General features: G+C 42.5%; 1 protein-coding gene across 2 annotated transcripts in view; it reads left to right on the top strand.

Moving 5' to 3' along the window:
* ttyh2 (tweety family member 2) overlaps nucleotides 1-24,933 on the top strand; it is a 112,270-nt gene that overhangs the window by 46,287 nt on the left and 41,050 nt on the right. For both annotated transcript variants that reach the window (XM_015962811.3, XM_015962810.3), the window contains exon 3: nucleotides 2,325-2,436. In XM_015962811.3, the coding sequence (XP_015818297.1) occupies nucleotides 2,325-2,436 (112 nt within the window). The remainder of the gene's footprint in view (nucleotides 1-2,324; nucleotides 2,437-24,933) is intronic.

Here is a 24,933-nt window from a genome sequence, read left to right as displayed (position 1 = left end):
TCCAGAGAAAATGGAGTCAGACAGTGCGGTTGCATGTGCGCTCACCAGCATCTAAGTAGATCCAGGTCGAGCGTAAATAAAACTTACTTGTGTGTGACTTTCAACTTGCAAGTATTAAGTTTGGTCAAATGTTTCTCGTAGGTCAACTATATAAGCAAGTGGCATGGATTCAGTCACAGCAGAGCATTTGAAATATGCTAGTCCCAGGCTTGCTCCCTTATTGACAATCTGTTTTACTGGATTTATGTCTCACAGCATACTTCCTAATACAATGATGACCACATTGCTTGTTCCAGTTATTAAGGAAAAGGCGGGAAAAGTTGGTTGCCTAGACAACTATAGACCCATTGCATTGACTAGTGTTTTATCTAAGGTCATGGAAAGAATCCTCTTGGATAGAGTAAGTGAGTATTTATTTTCCTCTAATAATCAGTTTGGTTTTAAGTCCAAGCATGGTACAGACATGTGTGTCTGTGCTCTTAAGAAAATAGTGAATCTATATAGCTCAATTTTTTTTTTACTATTCTCATGAGTTTTATTGATGTCTTCAAAGCGTTTGATCGAGTGAATCATAAAAAGCTTTTTACTAAATTAAAGCAAAGGGGTGTGCCTCGAGGTGTTGTGAGAGTGCTTGCCTATTGGTATGCCCACCAGAATATGCATGTTAAATGGGGTGGGAGTATTTCTGATCACTTTAGTGTGTCCATTGGGGTAAGGCAGGGTGGAAATGTATCTCCTGTTTTGTTCAAATTATATGTTGATGAGCTATCTGTGTGTCTGAGAGCTTGTAACACAGGCTGTTTGATAGGTGATGTTTTGATTTGATTACTTTTTCTTTTATCTGTATGTTTCTTTTAAAATGGACTGGCATTTAAGTCTGGCAATAAACATATTATTTTATTATTATTATTATTATTATTATTATTATTATTAATATTATTATGTATGTCAACAGCTAAATATTCATCTGGGACAACATCTCAGTTTGTTTTTGACTGACTACCTTTACTCTGTAAGAAGATAACCCACAAAAACAAATCTATCTCTATTTCTGATCATTCTGGTTACAAGTTTCGTTTCTACTTTTGCAGTTTGTGATCAGCAACACCTTGTCTTGTTTTATATTAAAGACTTACTCGTTTTATTTGTTTATCTGCCACGGGTTTAATGCATTAATATTTGCATACATCCAAAGTGATTTAGCTTCTTCTTTCACTGACTGAGAAGTTTCGTGCTGCCGGTTGTCTATGACACATCCTGAATGTAGACAGTATTAGCACAAACATCTTTCCTTAACATTGCTTATCTAAAGCTCTGTTTTCCATTCAGGATAAATCTACATAGATGAATGCAAAGCCAAATGCACTTAATGTCAAACTCAGATTACTTAGGAGTGCATGTTGTTTTGCTCATACACCAGCTCAACATATTAAAATCAATGGATGACTGCAAATGCAAAGACATTTTAAAATTATGCAGCACAAAACTCAACACCTGCACCTTGTTTTGGAAAAAAAATATGCATGAGAAAGAACGCCCAGTTATCCTCGTTACAAGTAGCTGCCGGCCTGGCAGCAAACTTCTTCTAGCAGTAATCTTGAAATGAATTTCTCCAAATAGTATGCTGAACTTAAGCTTACCTTTCCAGCAGAAAACCGGTGACAGAGGTGTTCTGTGGGGAGCCCAACCTTTGCGCAGGAAATGAAAACTACCCATTAAAGTACGACAACGGCCTTGCGTGAAAGGTTCACCAGACTGATTGACAGTTAAGCGGACCAATGGTTCAGATGATCCACCCGGAAGAAAAAGATCCTTTGCTTTACCTTTAAAGAAGATTTTGCATAAAGATTCAAACTTGCTTTAGTGATAGACTTAAAATTTGGTCATTAAAAAATGTATTAAAAGTATTAAATGAAAGGCATTTGGGTTAGTGTTCAAATGTGCAGCTCACATGTATTTTATGGAAGAAACTCAAGAATTTGTTTAGGACATGCACAACCAAACAATATCACTTTAGATGTGTGTTGTGTCCAAATGAAGAAACAGTAGAGCTATCCCTTTTATGTGATTGTTTTCTGTTCTGTTATGCTCCTAGTTGGTTCACAGCTAATTCAGATAGTGGGAATGAAAAATATTTCATGACTACAAATGTTTCAGCAAGGGTCCTAAAAATCCTTTGAAGCTGGCAAACCTTAGATTTAGAAACTGGAGAGAAAATCTTTGTGAAGGATTTGCAAACTAAGCAGTTCTGTTGTTGTTTTTCTGCTCACCCTCATTAGTTTATCAAAGACTTACCTGTTCCTCCTCACCTCTTTTCCCCGCAGCATCGCAGTGGGTGTGGGTTTCTATGGCAACAGTGAAACCAATGATGGTGTTTATCAGCTGACCTACTCCCTTTACAACGCCAATAACTCTCTGGGAGGTGTCGACAGTCTGGTAGGTTAAACACTACGTCCTGAAAGCCACCACAATGGGTTAAATTGCTTCTGCATTAGTTTGTTAGATTGAATCATATGCTGTATTGCATTTTACATATATGTGAATAGTAGAAGCAGATAAACCAGTGAAGATCTATTTACAGACTGAAACAAAAGATGAAAATGAAGCAACCCAAAGGACTCCATTTAGTTTGCCTTTAAATGTTTTCTGTGGTTTCTTTGCTGCTTTTACGGCAGCACACAAATTGACAGCCTCTCGACACAAAATGAGCTCTCCTCTTGGACAGACCTCCATGTCTCTCAGTCGTGGCCTCAGAGGAAAGCGAGGTGTTGAGCTCAGTTTCCTCACTCTGTGTGTGCATGTGTATTTGTATGTGTGCATGTGTGTGCACGTGTGTTTGAATTTAGCTCATGTTGCACATTTCTCAGCAATGATGGTACGTAATGTTTTCAAATGACTCATTTCAGACGACTTTTTTTTTTGAGTTGTCACTAATGCAAACACATCTGCATTGCGTTTCAGCAGTCTCACACCCCAGACCAGCAGGTGGCAATAATGTGCAACTTTAACAATAATTTACTCAAGAGAAAATGAGAAGAACAGTTTTGAGATTCATGGACTATAAAAAATGTGTTTCTATTAGCATTGGGGTTTTTTGCGTCTTCTTTTTTGGCACCACTTTTTAGTTGAGTTTAATCATTACAAACATACTGTAGCCAGAAATAGATAGAGTTGCCAAAGATTGTTCTCAGGTAGTAAAATATTTTCTTGACTCTAATCCTCAACTGGACTGACATTGCTGTATTCTTAGTAGCCTCATGTACTAATTCTATGAAAATTAAATAAATTCTCTTAAATTTTATTTGCCACTAAAAAGTGCATTTCTACCTCTCACTGATGTAAATTGACCTACCATGGTCTCCTTAAAACTCAGCATATTTTTGGTTTTTCTTTCATGGTAGCTTATTGCTTATCACATTTCTGAATGAATTCAATCTAAATACGCAACTGAATAAAGAGGAGATATGTAAGTAAAGGGAACACCAGTCATAACGATTAGTGTGGTGCTTGGATCTCACTTGATAGTCGCATTCTGAGGCCCGCCACCAAGGCCCAGGTTGTTATCATCATAATACACAGGTGGTTGTTGGTTGAATGATGTATTTCAGTTGACTTATTTTAACTTGTTTAGCTTTTGTGCTTTTTGCTTGTAATAATGTCAAATTAACGCTGTCTAGTTTTTTTTTTTTTTTTTTGGTATAAAGTGTCTTCATATGTTTGTCATAACAGTGAATGGAATTGTATTTCCTCCTTTTTGGGGCGATGTTGGCAGAGTAGTTAAGTGCCCACCTCGTAACCGGAGGGTTGCAGTTTTGAGCCCGTCTGTTCCTGCTGTTGTGTCCATGGGTAAGACACTTAACCTGCCTTGCCTGCTGATTGTGGTCAGAGGGACAGATGGTGCCTGTGGTTGGCAGCCTCGCCTCTGTCAGTGCGCCCCAGGGCAACTGTGGCTACTTCGTAGCTTATTGCCACCAGTGTGTGAATGGGTTGGTGACTGTTGGTGTTGTAAAGTGCCTTTGGGGGTTGCAAAATTCCTAGAAGGCATGATATCAAATACAGGCCAGGTAACATGTTTTTACCTTTGCTCATATGTATTTATGACATGAAAAAGTATTATTTCTCTGTCCATATCCAGGGGAACATTCATGGTGTAAATATATAACTAATTTTTCTGCTTAGGTCCAGTAGTCTGAGCAGAAATCTCTAGACACCATCTCCCTAGCTCCCCAAGCTAACTTTTACAGGGACATTACAAAAACTCCAGTTAGTTGAGGTTCTTCCTGCTATCTTCTGGGTGTGAATTTAATTCCATCTAGGACAGAGACCTTGGGAATGATTTTTAGCCATGCTACATAAAATTATTTTAATATTTTTGTCAAGATTGTCAAATTTAAGAAAAAGGCATATTAGAAATTACATTTTAGTATTTGTATCCGGATTATACTCATGAATCTACATTTGCAGAAGTAGATACAGTAAATGTAACATTAACCTTGGTGGTGTGTTTGCTTCATAGCGGTTTATAACCAGCAGTTTGTTATTCTGCGAAAGTATCAGTGCAGCCAGTGACCTGCGGTGAATAGCTGTCGAAGAGCAGGGATTAAGTCTCCATCTGCGTTAATGGAGATTAATGTGGTGAACTGAGAGCCACTCAGTGCAGTGGCTCCACACGGCCTTGGTAATAAACACTTTACAGAGAGAGTTAAGAGCACTCTGACAGCAGCACCATTAGTGTCATGTTAGTGACAGTGATGATGAGAGAAAGTAAGCTTAGACTTTACTGAAGAGGCGTTCTCAGCTTCCTTGCGGTTTCACTGTAAAAAATAAACCTTAAACTGAAGTTATGAGCTTCTACCTTTTGGGAATAGTTGATTCTGATTACCATGAAAATTCCTTGATTGACTTTATTATTGCACAAGAGGTACATGTTAGGTGACTATGGTTTTGCTTGCCTCTGTAATCACATCTGTCTGCTAAATAGCTCATGTATTACTGAATGGGCTTTAAAGAGCAAGTTCACTGAGAAACAGTTTTTTTTTCTTTTCTTTTTTTTGTTATTTTTGAAACATGATCGGTCACTTTGAGTTTCAGGTGCAGGCTAAATGTGAAAAAAGTCTTCTACCCTGATTTTTCTGCATTAGCTGCCGATAGAATATAGACAGGAAATGCTCGGATTAGAAAAGCTAGTCAGATCTACATCATGCTGAAAATTAGCATTCATGGACTCATCCATCTTGGCTCACGACGGGGAATGCTGTCGCTGATTTAGCGTCCAGGAAAGAGTAGAGCATGTCTCGGCTAGTAGAAGCTAACCATTAGCCTTAGCAACTAAACTACAAAGCCGAACTCCTTCAGGCATAGTCAATGTTAGAGTGACATTGCTGTTATTTAATCTGAGGCGAGATGTCAGAATATCAGGAAATAACACTTTAAATCCTGCCTTTTTGTGCTCCCCACTCCTCTGGTTAACTTGTATCTCCTGAAACACGAGTGTCAGAGCATTTTTCACAGAGATTGTCTTAAAAGTCATTCATATATAATAGAAGTCACTGCACATGTTTTGAAATAAATAATTGAACTTGGGCTTTAATGAAATCCACCAAATATCTTTGGTGGATATACATCTGCATGCTATTAAAGTGAGTGTGTATTTTTCCTGGCAATTGGAGGCAGTAGATACCTGTCATGATCCTGTTCCTGCCTAAGACCTGTTGCCACAGCAGCCACAGCCCGCACCTCATCAAGCTCCAGCCAAGCTGTTTCCCCAGCAACCACAGTCAACTCACCATCCACATCATCCTACCACCTGTCTCTCATTAGCTCCTCATCAGCTCATCACATACACCTGCTCCTCCTGCTATATAACTCCCAGCCTGCTCTCCAACCGGTGCCAGATTATTGAACACGTTTCTGTTAGTAAATTCTCCAGCCTTTCACCCACCTTCACTCCACGGATCCGAACCTTGCCTCGTCCTCTGACCTGCCTGCTCCTCGTGCCCTCCTGTGATTACCGCTTTGCTCCCGACCACGTCTTTGGATTTCCCCTATTGGAGTTACTGCCCCTCTGACCTCCTGGCCCAGACCCTGCTCAGTCCTCGATCACGTCTCCGGATTCCCCTGTCGGATATTCAACCTCTCGGATCTTCTGGTAACGACCGCCTGTCTTCTGACCTAGCCTCTGCCTCTCCAGTCATCGCCCCTTTTCCCTCTTTAATAAACATTCTAAAACGTGTCATTCTGTGTTGGGTGTTTTTACGGGTCTGCCAGCTTGAGTTCATTACAGAATAATCTGGCCAACATGGACCCAAACCCAACATCAGAGTGGCGTGTTGGTGTGGAAACCGCCATCCACCAGCTGGAAAATAAAACGGAGGAGATGCTTAACCTGTTACGAGCTAACGCACAGACTTCCGCTTCCTGCTCTACGTTGGTTCCCGACAGTCAGCCCCGGGTTTCCCCTATGCACGAGCCGAAGTTGGTTCCGCCTGAAGTCTTCCGGGGTGAATCAAAAACCTGCCGCGCTTTTTTGACTCAGTGTGAGATACAGTTTGAACTGCAGCCATCCTCCTTTCCTACGAAGCGGTCCCGTGTGGCTTATGTCATATCACTATTATCAGGACAAGCACGTGTTTGGGGAACTGGAGAATGGGCAAGAGATGCTGAGATCTGTTACAATTATAAGGATTTTGCCCGTGAGCTAATTCGAATCTTTGATCCTTTGCTACCTGGCAGAGAAGCTACCCGCCAGTTAATGACTTTAAAACAAAACAACAGAAGAGCCACAGACTATATTATTGATTTTCATGCCATTGCTGCTGTTAGTGATTGGAATGAGCCTGCTTTAATGGATATGTTTTACCAAGGACTCTCTGATAGTATCAAGAACGAGATGGCAACTCGTGATAATCCCAGAACCCTGGTGGAAATGGAGGACCTCGTCACCAGAATCGACCTCAGGCTGATGGAGTACCGGAAAGATCGCAACAGGGCTCCACCCAACAGGGCTCCACCTACTACCTACCGCTTTACCCAACAACCTTCAACCACGGAAATGCCACGTGCTGTAAGTCTCCCTCCAGCCCCCAGGAATCAGAGTGAGGAGCCCATGCAGATTGGCAGATCACAGTTATCTCCAGAGGAAAGGGTCAGACGCAGAAATAATAACCTCTGCTTCTATTGTGGCACGTCGGGTCATCAGGTTCGGAACTGTCCGTTAAAAGGTCAGGCCCAGTAGAAAACACGAGGTATCTGCTGGGTCGTATTAATCCTAAGCCCTCGTCCAGACCCCCAATTTCTGCGACTTTTTTCCATAAGAACCAGGAGAAAGAACTTCCAGTGTTTATCGATTCAGGAGCCGACACTGAGTTCATGGACTTTAATACTGCCAAATCCTTGGGGTTGGGACTCCACCCTGTATCCAGATCACAGGAGATCCAGGCCATCGATGGACATACTATGTACCATGCTACCCAGGAGACTCATCCGATTACCATGAAGATGGAAGGTAACCACACTGAAACCATAAAATTTCTTGTTATATCCTCTGAGATACCAATCATTCTGGGCAATACCTGGTTACAGACACACAATCCCCAAATTGACTGGTGTAACGGTAAAATCCTTCATTGGTCCAATCATTGCCATAACCACTGTTTAACTCACGCTTCTCCCTCTACCCTACCTGCCCAGGAGTCCCAAGAGATGTACCCTGACCTTTCTAAGGTGCCCCAGGAGTATCACAAACTCAAAGAAGTATTTAACAAACATCGTGCTACTTCCCTTCCACCCCATCGACCTTACGATTGCTCCATTGATCTGCTACCTGGCACTTTTCCCCCCAGAGGCCGTTTGTTTTCCCTCAGTGTTCCCGAACAAGCTGCCATGACCACCTATATCAAAGAGTCTCTACAGGCGGGCTTGATACGACCATCCTCATCTCCTGCAGGGGCTGGCTTCTTCTTTGTTGGGAAAAAGGACGGGTCACTCCGACCATGTATTGATTATAGAGGCCTCAATGATATCACCATTAAAAATCGCTATCCCCTACCACTTATAAACACCGCCTTTGATTCTTTGCAAGGAGCCAAGATTTTTACGAAACTGGATTTACGCAACGCTTATCATCTTATCCGCATACGAGAAGGTGATGAATGGAAAACAGCCTTCAACACACCCACAGGGCATTACGAGTATCTGGTTATGCCATTTGGATTAACTAATGCTCCAGCCGTTTTTCAGGCACTTATCAACGATGTTCTCAGAGACATGGTGGGACACTTTGTGTTTGTCTACCTTGATGACGTGTTGATTTTTTCTCCTGATCTAGAGACTCACCAAGAACATGTGCATGCCGTGTTACTCCGTCTCCTTCAGAACAACCTATTTGTCAAGGCTGAAAAATGTGAGTTCCATCGTTCCTCTATCTCCTTCCTTGGTTTTTCCATATCTCCCAATCAGATGGCCATGGACCCTGCCAAGACCTCAGCTGTCGTCAACTGGCCCGTACCCACAACCCGGAAACAACTTCAGCGATTCCTGGGCTTTGCCAACTTCTATCAGAGATTCATTAAGGATTACAGTACGATCGCCGCACCCCTTCATGCTCTCTCCTCCAATAAGGTCAGTTTCCTATGGAATAACTCAGCTCAAACTGCTTTTCAAACTCTCAAAGACTTGTTTACATCGGCTCCCGTCCTGCAGTCTCCGGATACCTCAAGGCAGTTTATTGTGGAGGTTGATGCCTCCGCCTTTGGCATTGGTGCAGTACTCAGTCAGAGGTCACAGGATGATAAGATCCACCCCTGTGCATACTTTTCCAAAACACTCTCATCCACAGAAAGGAACTATGACGTCGGGGACCGGGAGCTGCTGGCTATCAAGCTGGCTCTTGAGGAATGGCGTCACTGGCTAGAGGGGGCTATCATTCCATTCATTGTCTGGACTGATCATAAGAATCTGGAATACATCAAGACGGCTAAACGACTCAACTCTCGCCAAGCCAGGTGGGCCATATTCTTTAGCAGATTTAATTTCACCTTGTCTTATCGCCCAGGTGACAAGAACACCAAGCCCGACGCACTATCCAGATCCATGGAACCCGTGAACCCTGACCCCGTCCAGGACCATGACTCTCTCATCCTTCCAAGAAGAGTCTTACTGGGGGTTTCCAGACTGGACCTGGAGAACCAAATCTGGCAGTCCTATCAGCAACACCCTGTTCCTCCCTCATGTCCACCTGATCGCCTGTTCGTTCCTGATGATCTTCGCTCCCAGGTACTCACATTTTGCCATAGTTCACGTCTCTACTGTCACCCAGGCTTCTCCAAGACCCTCACCCTCATACTCCGTCACTTCTGGTGGGCTACCCTGCAAAAGGACGTTAAGGAATTTGTTTCAGCCTGTCCAGCCTGCGCCAAAGCCAAGTCTTCCCATAGACCTCCAGCAGGACTGTTACGTCCCCTGCCCATTCCACATCGTCCATGGTCCCACCTGAGCATGGACTTCATCACTGGCCTTCCCTCCTCAGATGGGCATAAGGTAATCCTTACCATTGTCGACCGTTTCTCTAAGATGTCTCATCTGGTGCCTCTTAAAAAGCTCCCTTCTGCTAAGGACATGGCTGACATCATGGCGAGGGAGGTTTTCCGCCTTCATGGGATACCTGTGGACATCGTTTCGGACCGGGGACCTCAGTTTGTCTCGGGCTTTTGGAAGGAGTTCTGCGCACGGCTGGGCATCCAAGTAAGCCTCTCTTCCGGCTTTCATCCCCAGACAGACGGGCAATCGGAGAGGGTCAATCAGGAGGTGGAGACCAGGCTCCGGCAGCTCTGCGAGGATGATTCCACCTCTTGGTCACGTAACCTGCCTTGGGTGGAGCATGCCCTCAACTCCCTTCCGTCGAGCTCCACAGGTGTGTCACCATTCTATGCTGTTTATGGCTTCCAACCCCCTATCTTCTCCCTTCAGGACCATGAGTCCAGGGTTCCTTCTGCCCAGGCGGCTGCTCTCAGGTGCCATCGTGCATGGTGGTTGGCTCGTAGGAACCTCGTCCGCTCCTCTGCTGTATACTCCCGCACTGCCAATCGTCGCCGCCTGCCCGCCCCGACCTACAGCCTTGGACAACAGGTCTGGTTGTCCACGAAGGACGTACCCCTGCGGGTGGATTGCCGCAAGCTGGCGCCTCGCTTCATCGGGCCCTTCCCTGTGTCTAAGGTCATCAATCCTGCAGCAGTACGCCTCCATCTCCCCAGGCCGCTTCGCATCCATCCCACCTTCCACGTCTCCAGGATCAAGCCTGTTGTCTCCTCTGTACTTGTGCCCGCCTCCGGGCCCCCTCCGCCCGCCCGGCTGGTGGGGGGTGGGCCGGTTTGGGATGTCAGACGGCTCCTACGTTCCAGGCGCTGGGGTCGGGGACTTCAGTACCTGGTGGATTGGGAGGGGTTTGGCCCTGAGGAACGTTCCTGGGTTCCCGCCAGGGACATCCTCGATGGGTCCCTCGTCCGCGACTTCCACCGGACCTATCCTGACTAGCCTGGTGGACCGGCTGGTGCCGGTCCTTGAGGGGGGGGTACTGTCATGATCCTGTTCCTGTCATGATCCTGTTCCTGCCTAAGACCTGTTGCCACAGCAGCCACAGCCCGCACCTCATCAAGCTCCAGCCAAGCTGTTTCCCCAGCAACCACAGTCAACTCACCATCCACATCATCCTACCACCTGTCTCTCATTAGCTCCTCATCAGCTCATCACATACACCTGCTCCTCCTGCTATATAACTCCCAGCCTGCTCTCCAACCGGTGCCAGATTATTGAACACGTTTCTGTTAGTAAATTCTCCAGCCTTTCACCCACCTTGACTCCACGGATCCGAACCTTGCCTCGTCCTCTGACCTGCCTGCTCCTCGTGCCCTCCTGTGATTACCGCTTTGCTCCCGACCACGTCTTTGGATTTCCCCTATTGGAGTTACTGCCCCTCTGACCTCCTGGCCCAGACCCTGCTCAGTCCTCGATCACGTCTCCGGATTCCCCTGTCGGATATTCAACCTCTCGGATCTTCTGGTAACGACCGCCTGTCTTCTGACCTAGCCTCTGCCTCTCCAGTCATCGCCCCTTTTCCCTCTTTAATAAACATTCTAAAACGTGTCATTCTGTGTTGGGTGTTTTTACGGGTCTGCCAGCTTGAGTTCATTACAATACCTAAATAATTGCAAAAAAGCATTATCTTTGTGTTCAAGTAAGACCTTACCAACAGATGGCCATTAGGGTCAAAAACTAATCGGAGTGAAACCTCCAGCTAAATAACAAGAACATCAGATTCCCTTTCATCACTTGCACTGAGTGAAGAGGTAAATGTGTAAAAGAACAATGTTCATTACTGCTGAAAGATTTGTAACCGTTTGTTACAAATCAGCAAATGCATTCTGTCCTCGCGGGCTTCCATAGAAGGAAACATTGGATCCAAAGTGGCGTCGCCCAGAGACTTAGACCCGCTCCCATGTAAATTAGACCCAATTGTTATGATTATTTGTCATGAAACCACCAATATTTTTCTGGGCATCTTTTAATTCATTTACAACATTTCACTTCCAGTGGTTAATGGTAAAAACTACACATTGTCACTTTAAGTAGTTAATAGTAGAAATGATTGTCTTTGGGAAATGCAAAAACATGTTTTATTTGTAAGGATTAGTTTTTATTGAACAAAACTTTGGTGTATGGTGGTAAAACATAGGGTTGCACAATAAATCGCAAATGTTTCGTCATCGCGATATCAGCATGAGCAATACACATGTCGCAATGAACAGAAAAAACTGCAATGAATAGTCTGCTCAAATGTTTGCTACACATAATGCAGTTTAGCAATCAAACGGAAGCAGGAAGTTTTTGACGAATCAAATAGAGCCCTTCACTCAGTTGGCCAATCGGGTGGGTTCTTATAGGTTAGATGCCCACCCCGTAGGCAGACAGCACATAATATGGACGGTTGGTCATTTTGCTCTTTCTGCCAATTCTGCTTTTCCCGGGATTCACCGATTGCCTTTCCTTCTTCATTTTCTTTTTCCCTTTTCTCACATCTTTTGATCACAAATTTTGGTTTTCTGATTTTTATGATTTTTTTGTCGTTTTTAAAGTTTTCAAATACATTTGGTTTTGATTTTTTGTTCTTTAATGAAGTATTTGTTTATTTATTGCAAGTCATATCATCATCGCAATATTAATCACTGTTATCGGACATCCCTGGTTTTCCTAATATTATGCAGCTCATCTAAGAGCATACATCACATGAAATAGCTGTTTAAAAGGTTGCCATTAATTCAAACATTTGTCACTGCAATCAACTCTGTATGGTGGAAAATATTGTATGAAATACTGGATGGATTCTTTTTAAAATATATATTTATTTATTTGGGCAGCATTAGCTCAGGAGGTAGAGTGGATTGCCTTGTAAAGGGTTGTAGGTTAGATCCTGACTACTGGAGGATAATTGTGTTCTTGGGCAAGACACTTAACTCACCTTACCTGCTAGTGATGGTTGGAAGGCAGCTGTGATCGGCAGCCTCTTCTTTATCAATGCACCCCAGGACAGCTGTGGCTCATTGACATTGTAGGATTTATTTGGGAAGTTTATTAAAAACTAAGAAAACCATCAGTGGATGTGAAACTGGTTAACTTTAGGAGTCAGTCCAATTCAATATGGCTGCCAGATCAAGCTGACTTTGGATGATACATAAATGTCTATAAATGTGTCATTATTACAGGCTTTGACCCTGGTGTCAAACCTAATGGAATGCATTTGCATAGCTCTTGTTTAGTCTTTTAAGCCTCTTAAAGCATTTACATGCTATGACTCCACACATTTTCACCCTGATTTCCACACCAAGTGCTACATGGGGTTCAGTGTCTTGCTGGGATCAATCCACCATCTCGTCAGTTGGCAGAGCCTGAGCTACTGGCCAGCTTGTAGTTAAAACACTTTGCATGGCCTCCGCACATCGTTCAAGATCTTTGCTTGTCATTTACAGTATTAACTCTGAGTGCTAAAATAGTGCATGACATTATGTTATAATGCATAGCATCACTCCATTTGGAAATGAATGATAAATGACCCGCACTTGTATAGCACTTCTCAGAGTTAGGACTCCAAAGCGCTTTACACTACAGTGTATCATTCATCCATTCACACACACATTCACACACTGATGGTGACGAGCTACGATGTAGCCACAGCTGCCATGGGGGCACTGACAGAGGAGAGGCTGCCGAGCACAGGCGCCACCGGTCCCTCCGACCACCACCAAGGTGGGTTAAGTGTCTTGCCCAAGGACACAACAGCAGAATTCTCTGTCCGGAGCCGGGATCGAACCTGCAACCTTCCAATTACTGGACAATAGGGCTGTAGCAAAGCATCGATGACGTAGACGGCTCGATTCTAAAAATTTGTTGACGTCAGATCCGGTAGTCGACGCACCACGCCCACTTGTTGCATCCCCAGGAGTTTGTAAACAGAGGAATCTGCCTGTTTTTCCTCTAGTTCGCCCTCTTCTCTGCCTTCACTAACATCTCCGCCAAATACCGAAGACCCGGAACAATGTCCGTCTGCTTCTAGATTCTTTCCTGTTTTGCCCGCCTTCGTCTCCCGGCAACGGACAACAACTTCCGGGGTCAGATGCGCTGCTTCGTCTCTACCGCAGATGTAGAAAATCACCGGAAGCGTTTCTCCCTTCATAAAGGAGCTTCTTTCAGACATTAGGAGAGCTGTTTTGGTGGTAGCAGTCTCTCCTCCGTGCTGGTCTGTTTGCTGCTGGGTATTTTTGGTTTATTTAAACTTGGTAACTTGAACTTAATGTTGGTAAAGCTACTGTTAGCATTTTCGCTAACAGCTTCTTGCGTTTGGATAAGCTGTTACGTTTTGGTTTAGAGTTCATCTTTTTTGTTGTGTAGATCTCCCTTTTATTACATTTAGAGTGTTGTGGGTTTTCGGTTTAGTTTAAAATATCATCGTGAGTTTGGTTTAACCTCCCAGTTTAGAATTTGGGCCTTTGGAGATCCTTATTTTGGTCCAGAACCCAGTAATCTTTGCCCAGTAGGACATCCCTACTTATTTGTACATTTGTTTTAATTCCCCACAGGCAGAATTAGTTTTATTCCCAACCTGTGGATGGAAATATTTATGTTTTTTTGTTGTTGTAAATAAACTTGATCACCATTTAAACTTTTAAATCACGTGTTATTGTCCCTTCCTTTTTGCACACGAGCCAAACTCCCCAGGAAGGGTCGTAACATCACTCGCCTCACGCTCATAAGTGACCAAAACAAAGCAGCATGGAGACACTCCGTCTCCAACCACCTCTCAGGCAGCAGCCTGCACTCCCAAGTTCTACATGTCACCAGAACATAACCAACCGCAACACAATAAAAGCAGTGTTATACAAAATGGAAGGCCTGTAGTGTTTATTCTCTTACAGTAACAATTAATCAATTTTTTTGAGGAATTTATTTGAGGTTTTTTGGTTTTTATCCAAAAAAAAGAATCATTAGATTAATTGTCTAAATAGTCATTGGAATAGTCGACTATTCGATAAAATAATCGTCAGAATAATCGTTTTAAAAATAATCATTTACCCTCAGCCCTACTGGACAACTCACTCAACCTGTTGAGCTACTGCTGCCCAATGGAAATGGCTATCTATCATTTCTCAGCATTAATAATAATAACTATGTTAAAAACTTAACTGATGCTAAACTTTTAAGTCCTTTCCTCCATAGTTCACATTCATTTGTTAAACCTGATTTATACTTCTCCGCCTGCGTCGGTGCGGACACACAACGCCGTTATGCGTCGGTGCAAGGGCTATCCGACGGGCTCACAGAGGGTGACGGAGAAGTGCCCAAAATTTTAAACATCCGTCGAAAAGTGACGGAGACCGCAAGCTTGTCAGGATGGCACTTCCTGTATATTCGTCACCAGCACCGCTGCAGCTCTGTTAAAAAGTAAACAGATATTTAGCAGCAGACCTAGAACAAATTGAAGAAGGCATCATGGAAAAAGTCAGAAAATATTAACATTTATTCACTCGTGACTGAAGGAGTACAAAATACAGAGCAAACGTGGACGAAAACGACGGGAAATGTGGGTTTAGCAGTGGCGACTGCATGAAGAGGTGGATGAGAATGAAGGACTAATTTGTCCATGTTATAAAGTCTCTGAAATATATAAACACATTAGTAAATACACTATCATGGAGTGTTATGGTGGCAGGATACCACAGAACAGTGCTACGCCCTCTTTTCTCCTGGCGGGGAATTGTTTTGCAACACTCCGCTGCCTGAACAGAAGTTCGAATGTGAAAACCTTTCCAACACTGTGTACGTCTCTCTGTTACAGAGCTCACAGAGAAGTATGAATCAGGCTTTAGTCATACAAACAAGAAAAGGTTTATGTACATGTAGGTCACCTGAAGACACAACAGTGTGTCCTTCTGGGGTCTGTGAACTTGTGCAAACACATTATTGGGCTTGGTGGTTTGTATATTGATTGTGCACTCTCATGCTCTCATGAATGCACGTGTGTGTGTGTGTGTGCGTGCGTGCGTGCGTGTGTGTGCGTGCGTGCGTGCGTGCGTGTGTGTGTGTGTGTGTGTGTGTGTGTGTGTGTGTGTGTGTGTGTGTTGCAAGCATCTATAGACTGCTAAGGAGTCTAATTCTTAAGCAGGACAAAGAACCCAGTGTATCCCACACAGTTCCCAGTCTCCCCCCACCTAATCAACCATGATCCCAGGAGACAAAGTCCTTTGATTTGGAGGAACAAGGAGCAGTGCTACAGCATCTGATTGGCAGAGTCAGGGCTGAACGCTGTATTGAAATCTTTTGACATTGTGGGCCTAACTCCTTTTTGGCCCACACAAATGTCTTTTAGCCCAGCTTCAGGAGAATTTAGAAGAGAGTTTGCTCACTGGATAGAAATGAGCCTAGCTGTTCAGCTGTGCTAAGACCTTGATTAGTTACAGTCTGGAATATATGCTTATGATGTCCCTTTCTAATGCAGTGAAAACACAATTTAAAGAAAGAACTATACCACCTACAGAAAATGCATGCTTTTGTCCAGCGATGTTAAATTTGGAAAAATCTGAATTCTTTCTTTGCAACGTAATGGGAACAAAAGGACGTTTGAAGTGTTTAGCCACACCAATAATAACTCTTATTGTTTGGAGATGAGTGTTGGGAGTGGTTTTGCCTGCATGCAATCACTCAGTGGACTGGGTTTATGTCTGGGTCAGTCGCTGAGTATTTGGCTTGGACTCAAAAATGGCTTGGATGTTGCTCTGCTGCATATATCTGTGTGTGCATTTGATCACAGTGCTCTCATTCTTGGCCTTTTTTTCTCAATATAATTACACAAAATAGCAGGCTATTTATCTGCTAGGGATTAAAGACACATCCTGCTCAAGAAACTGAATGTTCTCATTGTGTCTGTTTGAAGTTGGAAGAAAGTCAAAGTCTCCACAGAGATTATTCATCCACCACATATACAGCTCCATTCAGGTGATGGATTTCTTGCGTGGTACTGATGATAACCTCTGATCCATGGCAATGTGTGTCCCAGAGTGCAAAAAACTTCAAAGTCTCACTCTAAAAGGAAATACACCAGCACTTCTCAAAGGAGTTAGAAAGGCTTCTAGTCGTGAACAAAGGTAAAATAGTTTTAGATCTACAGGAAAGTCAGTGAGTTGTGGACTGTAATTCAGACTTACAGACACTGCAAGGGGTTAACTGGAGTCCTGCTGTACAGCCTTGCTGCTGATTTATTGCTAAGCAAGTACCATATTTTTCTTGTTGTTGTCAACACTTCGACTCGCTCTACCACAAAGTACATTCTTTTATGCATGAGCTCTGGTGGGAAGTTTATTTCCTCTCAGAAATCAGGACTATATAGAGTTTATTCACTTAGGATAAACACTAAAGCTAAGACTCTCATTCTTAACTTTCTAAATTCAACCTCTGATATCTATTCTGACATTTGCAGATGAATATGCAACCATGCTGAAATATGACTAAATTCGCTTTTGTTTCACTGCTTCTTTTTTCTTTCTTTTTTTTTACACTTTCCAACAAATTTGTATAATAGTCCCTCTACTTTACCTGCTCTTGGTAGCCACTTTTTAGAGAAACGTTACAGGACTGAGGAGCAAATAGCTAGTTCATTGGCAGCCAACATTTGAGTATTGCTGCCAACTTTTAAGTAAATTGTAGTAATGGGTAATCCATCCATCCATTTTCTGTACCCGCTTATCCATGCAGGGTCGCAGGGGGCTGGTGCCTCCAGCGGTCTCCGGGAAAACAGGCAGGCTACACCCTGGACAGGTTACCAGTCCATCGCAGGGCAACACACACAGGACAAACAACCACACATTCCCTCTCACAACTAAGGACAATTTAGAAAAACCAATTAAACTGACAGTCATGTTTTTGGATTGTGGGAGGAAGCGGAGTACCCGGAGATAACCCACGCATGTACGGGGAGAACATGCAAACTCCTTACAGAACGACCCCAGGCCGTGATGTGATCCATGGACCTTCTTGCTGCAAGACAACAGCGCTAACCACTGCACCACTGTGCAACCCGTAATGAGTAATATAAATGGTAAATGATAGAAGTTATATAAATTTAGCCAAATGAAGAGATGTTGACTAACACTGTTGAGCTTGTTGATGAATGTTGTCAAGCTCTGTCTGCTTTGGATGAATCTATTTTGCATTAAAATACATAAAAACAAGTGAAAACCAAAATGTCACAAATCTAGCTTTAGCACAGCTGTTAAATGTCTCGGTTACGAAAGACTTGAGAAAGGTTCTGAACTCTCCCACTGAGACATGAAGCAATTTCAGTTTTCAGCAGGGACCAGTGCACTAATAACCCTGCCCCTGGATTCATTCGTACTCCTTCAGAATACGTCAGCAGCTGAAATCCCATAGGAGGCCTCTACCCATTAAATCGGGTTCAACTCCTCAAACTTGATGATGTCCTCCTGGTAGCAATCTCTGTCAGAGGGACTGACCAGATAGATGAAACTGTGATCTTTGCTGAAGCGCTGTTTGTTGAAGAACTGGCAGCTTTAAATGGAGAAAATCTGGCGTGGATTTCCTACATCTAAGTGATGGTGTAATTTCAAGAAAGTGTAATTTCAGGAAAAAAAACAATATTGGGGAAACTTAAAACAAATTCTAGTTTTTAATAATTGAAACACTTCTAAGAATATTCATGTTATCGTTCCTCGATGTAACGGCTCTTGCTGCGATGAAGGTGGTCTATCATCACTGAGCTACTCCAGCTATTCAGACCCATGTTGTATTTCATGCTCCAGCACCCACATACAGTTTTAATTGATTTTGGGAACTGAGTCAGATCTAGGCAACATATCCAACTATATCCTGTTTTTACATGCTTTTAATAAGAATTAAACACCAAAAATACACTCAATCTCAGCAGCTATTACCATAAACGTCTCACTCTTAATCTGGTGCCAAACTTTAAAGACAGTTTCATGATTATTAAACCAAAAAAGAGGTCCAAATAAACATTTCTACTCAGGGAGTTGTATTTTGCAGAATGCTTGTGTTAAATAAAATTAAAGGTGTTCCTGTTTCTACCTTTGAAGTATCTTTCCTCGGAGGTTGAGTATCACCCCAGCAGGCTCAAATGTAGAAATCACTCATTTTAGGGAACAAAACTGTGTTAAATCTCTGTGTTTCCAATCCTGGATAAACTCTAAATTAAATATATGAAGTGTGTACAGTTTTTATTAAATACTGTCTGTATTGTTTAGAACATGTGGTGCAACTTTCCCCTATTTCCCCAGTTTTAGCCAAAAGTGCACCAAGCTACATGACTGCAACTGCCCTCTTAATACCTGCTCAGGGGAATAAAAATGATTAAATACACACTTTAGATTCTGCCCATTGAAATCTTTTTTCTTACTTTTCCTAAAGCTAAATTTTAAAACAGCAATATAACAACACAGTAGCATTAACTGGCCTGAGGCCTTTTTTCAATTGCCTTGACTTTCTCCCTCTGGCCAGTGAAAATGAGCATCCCAGCTCGGGGGGGGTGGGGGGGGGGGGGGGGGGGTGGAGGTGTGGTGTGTCTTTCCACCAATCTCACCTTGCTGCAAACTGTTTAAAAAACAATGTAGAGCAAAGAGGGTTCCTTCATGCCCTGAAAACATCAGGCGTAGATAAATACAGAGTGGATTGGGGCTAAGAATCATATCTTTTTTGATCAGTGGGCATCACTTGCATGGTGAGGATTAGATCCAGACGTCGGAGAGATTAGCTGGATTGGCTGGTTCCCCCAGGCGTTTTAGATGAAAGTCTCATTCTCACACAGAATCAGATACAGGTCTTCGTTTCTCCATCTGTAGCTTCATCTGCTCAGTGTGAGAGGGCGGGTGGATCAGGGAGGGATCAGATAACGACAGAGCACCACCACCCTGAATTATTTTGTTAGTTAGAAAATGACCTGTATGGCTCATGAAAACATTAAAGTAGTGATAAAGTGGAAATTAAAGATGTTTCCCCCTTTTAACAAGGCTGTTTCATTTACACCTTCATGAAAGATAGTAAAATATTACCGTTTACATCAGGGGTGTCCAACTCAAATTCACACTGGGCCAAAATGAAAACACTGACAAAGTGCATATTTTCTTTTATCTACAGATGCGTATGGTTGAACCTTTTCCTTTAGAAACAAACTTATTTTTACAGTAACACTGAATGTGGAATAACCAAATCACACACGAGCAAATCGATTTTAAATAAAGCACACATCAGTGGTATTCATAAAAAAATATTTTTATTAATCTTTTAAGTATTTCTATTCTATGTTTTCTTGTTCATTCATTATTTTTTACTCCCGTTTTTGCTCCTGTAATGAATGTTATTGCTGATGTGACATCAAGCATTCCCCACTGAGAGACAATAAAGGGATTTTCTATTCTATTCTTCTATCTGTTCTCTTTCCAGTTCATGTTTTAACGTAGGTGAAATCTTTTTTCACAGGCCAACAACATAAATAAAAAATAGTAATTTTCTTAAATGAAAATGTAATCTCACCTTTTGACTTTCATGCTTTGGAGCAGAAAAAGTGCATAAATGCTAAATAATTCAAGCTCAGACTGCTCCACTCTTGATTTACTGTGATGCTCACCTGTTCCAGCTAGACACCTGCATCTCTGAGGTTGGCTCTGAGCTGAGGAGGGAGTTAGTCAGTGAGACTCTTGTGTTGTTCTGTTCATCTTCATCACAGACATCAATTGCTCACACAGGTTTGTGCTGCTGAACATGGAGAGATGAGCAGCTTTACCATGCAGTGAGTCAGTGTGTCGGGGAAGAAAGATAAACTCTGCAGCAGCCACAGTCATACTAAACTTCTACCAGGTATAAGAGCTAACAGCAGTCAGCCATCTACCATTCAGTAGAAGCTCACCTGGGTGGAAGAGACGCCAAGTGGAAGGACCAGTGGACGGAAGAGGGACACGGCCTCAACAGATGACTTGGAAGAGATCCAAAGATCTCTTAACTTTATGCCAAGTGAGCTATTAAAGTTAACATCTCAGCAGGAGCAAATGACTGGGTTGATCAAGGAAGTGAAAACAAAAATTTAAGTGGCTCATTTTTATTGGTTTTTATTCAGAGCAAATTACAAACACAATCAAAAAAGTGACATTCAGTAAGAATTTTTTCAGTGTTTGTCTTTTATTTTTAAAAACTGTATTTTCTATTGATATTACTACAAGTAAAGCTGTGTAAAAACACATTTCTGAAGACCTACAAGCTCTGAATGACATCCTTCCTTTTCACTTTTAGCTTCTCTCTGTCTGTTCTCTGATTTAAAGTGGCCCACACACTGAATACAAACCCAACTAATTATTTCCACCCAACCTTTCTCATCCTCGTCTGAGTAAACCAGGTCCCTGGAAAACACAAACAATGTGAGCTGCCTCTCTTGTGAATGCCAACCTCCCAGAGCTGAATGGAAGCATTTATTACCCTTTTTAATTATCAGAAAGCAGGATGTCTGTGTGAGTGCCATTTTCCTATAAACATCTTCTCCCTTCGAGCAAAGCACACAGTAATTAAACCCAAGTAGATGCTAGAGTCTATACAGGAGGTATTTACACCCATGTGTTGTAGGCTGTGTTCTTTGCTCACAAATTAAAAATGTAATACATCAAATTAAAAGCTTGAGTTGTATGTTGGCTTCTTTATAGGATCCTGTTTGTCCCTTAAGGAATCGATTGATTCTGAATGATTAGAAGCTTGAAGAGGGAAACAAACTGCCTGCATTTTAGAGAACCATCAATTTAAAGTCTAGATCTTTTTAAGTGGGATTTCTTTGGACAGTTTTTGAGAAAATAATATCTTACCTTACCTTACATGAAGTCATTTGAGCACCTGGTTCTTCCCCACCTCTAGTCCCCTGCAGCCCCCCTCCTGGACACCCTGCAGTTTGCCTACAGAGCCAACAGGTCATCAACATGGCTTTACACTTCATCCTGCAGCATCTGAACTCTCCGGGCACCAGTGCCAGGATCCTGTTCATGGACTTCAGCTCTGCTTTCAATACAATCCTGCCAGACCTCCTCCAAGACAAACTGTCCCAGATGAACGTGCCTGACCAAATCTGCAGGTGGATCACTGACTTCCTGATGGACAGGAAGCAACAAGTGAGGCTGGGGACAAATGTCTCGGGCCTGCGGACCATCAGCACCGGTTCCCCTCAGGGCTGTGTTCTCTCCCCTCTGCTTTTCTCTCTGTACACCAACGACTGCACCTCCAACCACGAGTCTGTCAAGCTTACGTTTGCAGACGACTCCACTGTCATTGGACTCATCTCAGACGGGGATGAATCTACCTACAGAATGGAAGTCGAACGGCTAGTGTCCTGGTGCAGCCCCAACAACCTGGTGCTAAATCCGCAGAAGACAGTGGACATTGTTGTGGACTTTAGGAAGCACACAGCCCCAGTCCTCCCACAACCCTGTGTGACTCCATTCACGATGGTGGACTTATGTCGCTTTCTGGGCACCACATCACCCAGGACCTAAAGTGGGAGCCCACCATCACCTCCACCAAAAAAAAAAAGGCCCAGCAGAGAATGTGCTACCTGAGGAAGCTGAAGAATTTCAACCTGCCAACACAGTCGATAAGGCAGTTATACACCGCATTCATCGAGTTCATCCTCACCTCTTCAGGACTGTGTGGTATGCTGGCACTACCACCAGGGACAAGAAGAGGCTGCAGCGTGTCATGCAATCTGCTGAGCAGGTTATACTGGCTGCAAACTCCCCTGCATACATGACCTGTACACCTACAGGACATTGAGGCATGCAGGTTGAATCACAGCTTATCTGTGTCACCTGGACACAGTCTTTTTGACTCACTCCCATCTGGCAGGAGGCTCCGATCAATTTGGACCAGAAACACTCACCACAAGAACATTTTCTTCCCCTCCGTGGTCAGACTCATGAACGACAGTCCTAGGACTGCCCACTCCAGTTGCCTGGTTCCAGTCACATGACTCTGTGTTGTGTTTATACCTGGACTGATACAGTCTGATCAGTACCTACACTGTGTATAAAGTAGCCATTTCTCTAATTATTGCCACTTTATATTTTTATTTTATCATGATTATATTCTTACTTCCTGTGTTTGCTTATCTCTTATTTTATCTTTTTGCACCAAGTACTGCAGCAATTTCCTGATGTTGTGATTTCTCGCTTATATGGCAATAGAACCCTTCTGATTCTGATACCTGTAAAGGACAGCTTTTTAGGTGGCGTCAGAAGTTAACCAGATAACTAGCTAATAACTAGTCACAACAGGACCTAGCTTGTGGCCAAAATCAAAAGTGTTTCTAACAGGAAATAATGTCATCCCCTTTGTTATGAATCAAAGGGTCAATTTTCACTATCTAATTGACACAGGATAACCTTTCATACACGCCAGAGCTGCAAAGTCAAGGTTGCACCATCTGGAGGATCCATACGCACAAATCAACCCTTTGCTCACTTATTGTTCTTCAGCGCAGACATAAATAAACTGTCAAGGTCTCCCACAAAAGCCCTTCTCTCTGCGTAAAAGTCAGACTGCTGAATTCCTCACTCTAAATAAAAGTGAATCAACACAAATCCTACAAGACTTTGCAACTTATACGTTAATTAATCATATGGTTGAATGAACAAGATGTTTAAATAAAATGTTTGAATAATCTGTGCTTAAATCAATGAAGTTGAAAAAATATTGCTCTTAAAATGATCCATTGCAGATCTTATGATCAGTATGTGTTTGATTTAACAAGTTAATCATTATCTACACTCATACACATCTTTATAAGATACCAATTAAGGTTAAGATTCAACTCACATAAGTGTTTCAAGACATTCTCATTCACAGTGTTAAAAACATCTTTGTATCTGAGGAGGACGTGGCTTTCTGAGGGATGTTGGTAAATACTCAGAAACGTGTCAAATTTTGATTGGCCAAATTTGGCGAGAAATCATAACAAAGTAGTTAATAAAACAAGAATTACTTCCCGAGTAATTAAGTTTCTAGCAAAGTTCCAAACTGGCCAATTCGGAACAAGCATCCTTGAGACATCCCTTTTGACATTCAGTCATATACTTGTTTGCACGCTGCAAGCTGACACAGCCAGATGGCTCCCTAAGAGCCACACATCCACCTTGGATGCAAACAAGCATTCCAGCTACTGTTGTGACCTGGAAGATATCTCAAAACTGGATGGGTCGTTTCGGAGCCAACCTACGGGCTCCAGATACCGTGAGGTCCACCCAACGTCTGACAGTCTGGATCTGCTGGGGGTCTCTGCCAGGGTTTGTAGACACAACAGATTGCATCTGGTGCTGTTTTATTAATAATCAACTCTCTAGTTTATAGCAGACAACAAATTCTTTTACACCCAGATTTCACAATTTCTTTCAGACACAAAGGTTCTGATAAACATCTAACTTACATCACACCACCTACACATCATATCCCTTCACCGCATATCCACTCCATCACATCTCATTATTCAAATCTTGTCATGTATAATCATTAGTTTAGAAAAGAATAAAATTCCTTTTTAACTATATACCTGACTCTGTCTGAATTAATACAAAGTGTGTTTATGGTCCATGAACAAGTAAAATTAACTATAATCTTCTGATTAAACTTCAAAGATCAATCCAGTTGATAGTTCATATTTTTATGGAATTATCCCATCTTATTGGTCATAATTAATTAGCAGTTGTCACGCTATAAAGTGTGATCACTACACCTTTCATAAAAAAGGAAAGATATTACATTCAAACCTTCTACAGCCTATCTACTTAGAAAGTATTTAGACATTATTATACAAACTGTGGAAACAATGTTTACTTTTGAAATACGTCTGTTACACGGCTGAAAGTTGGAAAATGGCATTAAAATACTTTATTTGCTGCTTCGTTTGTTTTTGAGTCATTGTGAATTTGAGGAATCTGGTTGATGAAAAACATTTCATTTCCATTTTATTTTTTTGTGATTACTTAACTTAAAAGCACACTATAACTCATTTGACTGGGCTGGAGAAGAAGCAAACACACTCAGCTGTATCCTGAGGGCTCTTCCAGTGCAGCTAGTGAATGACCCCCACAGGAGCAGCCGCTCGCTGGCTGGTTGAGTGCATCACTGCAAGCTACAAAAATGTCTATATTTAGACATTTGTCCTGTTTAAAAGGAAACAATTCTCAGAGGTTCAGTCTACTTGGAACAGGAAGCAAGAATTAAATACAAATACTAGTCAAAATCTCTAATTTGTATTTCATTTATGTTTTGTTTATATCAAAAATCACGAGGAAGCGCCTCGTGATTTTTATCGTGAGAGGCGCTATAGAAATC

This window comes from Nothobranchius furzeri, chromosome 16 (genome assembly GCF_043380555.1).
Source record: "Nothobranchius furzeri strain GRZ-AD chromosome 16, NfurGRZ-RIMD1, whole genome shotgun sequence".
NCBI classification, from domain to species: domain Eukaryota; kingdom Metazoa; phylum Chordata; class Actinopteri; order Cyprinodontiformes; family Nothobranchiidae; genus Nothobranchius; species Nothobranchius furzeri.
This window is presented reverse-complemented; position numbering and strand designations above follow the sequence as displayed.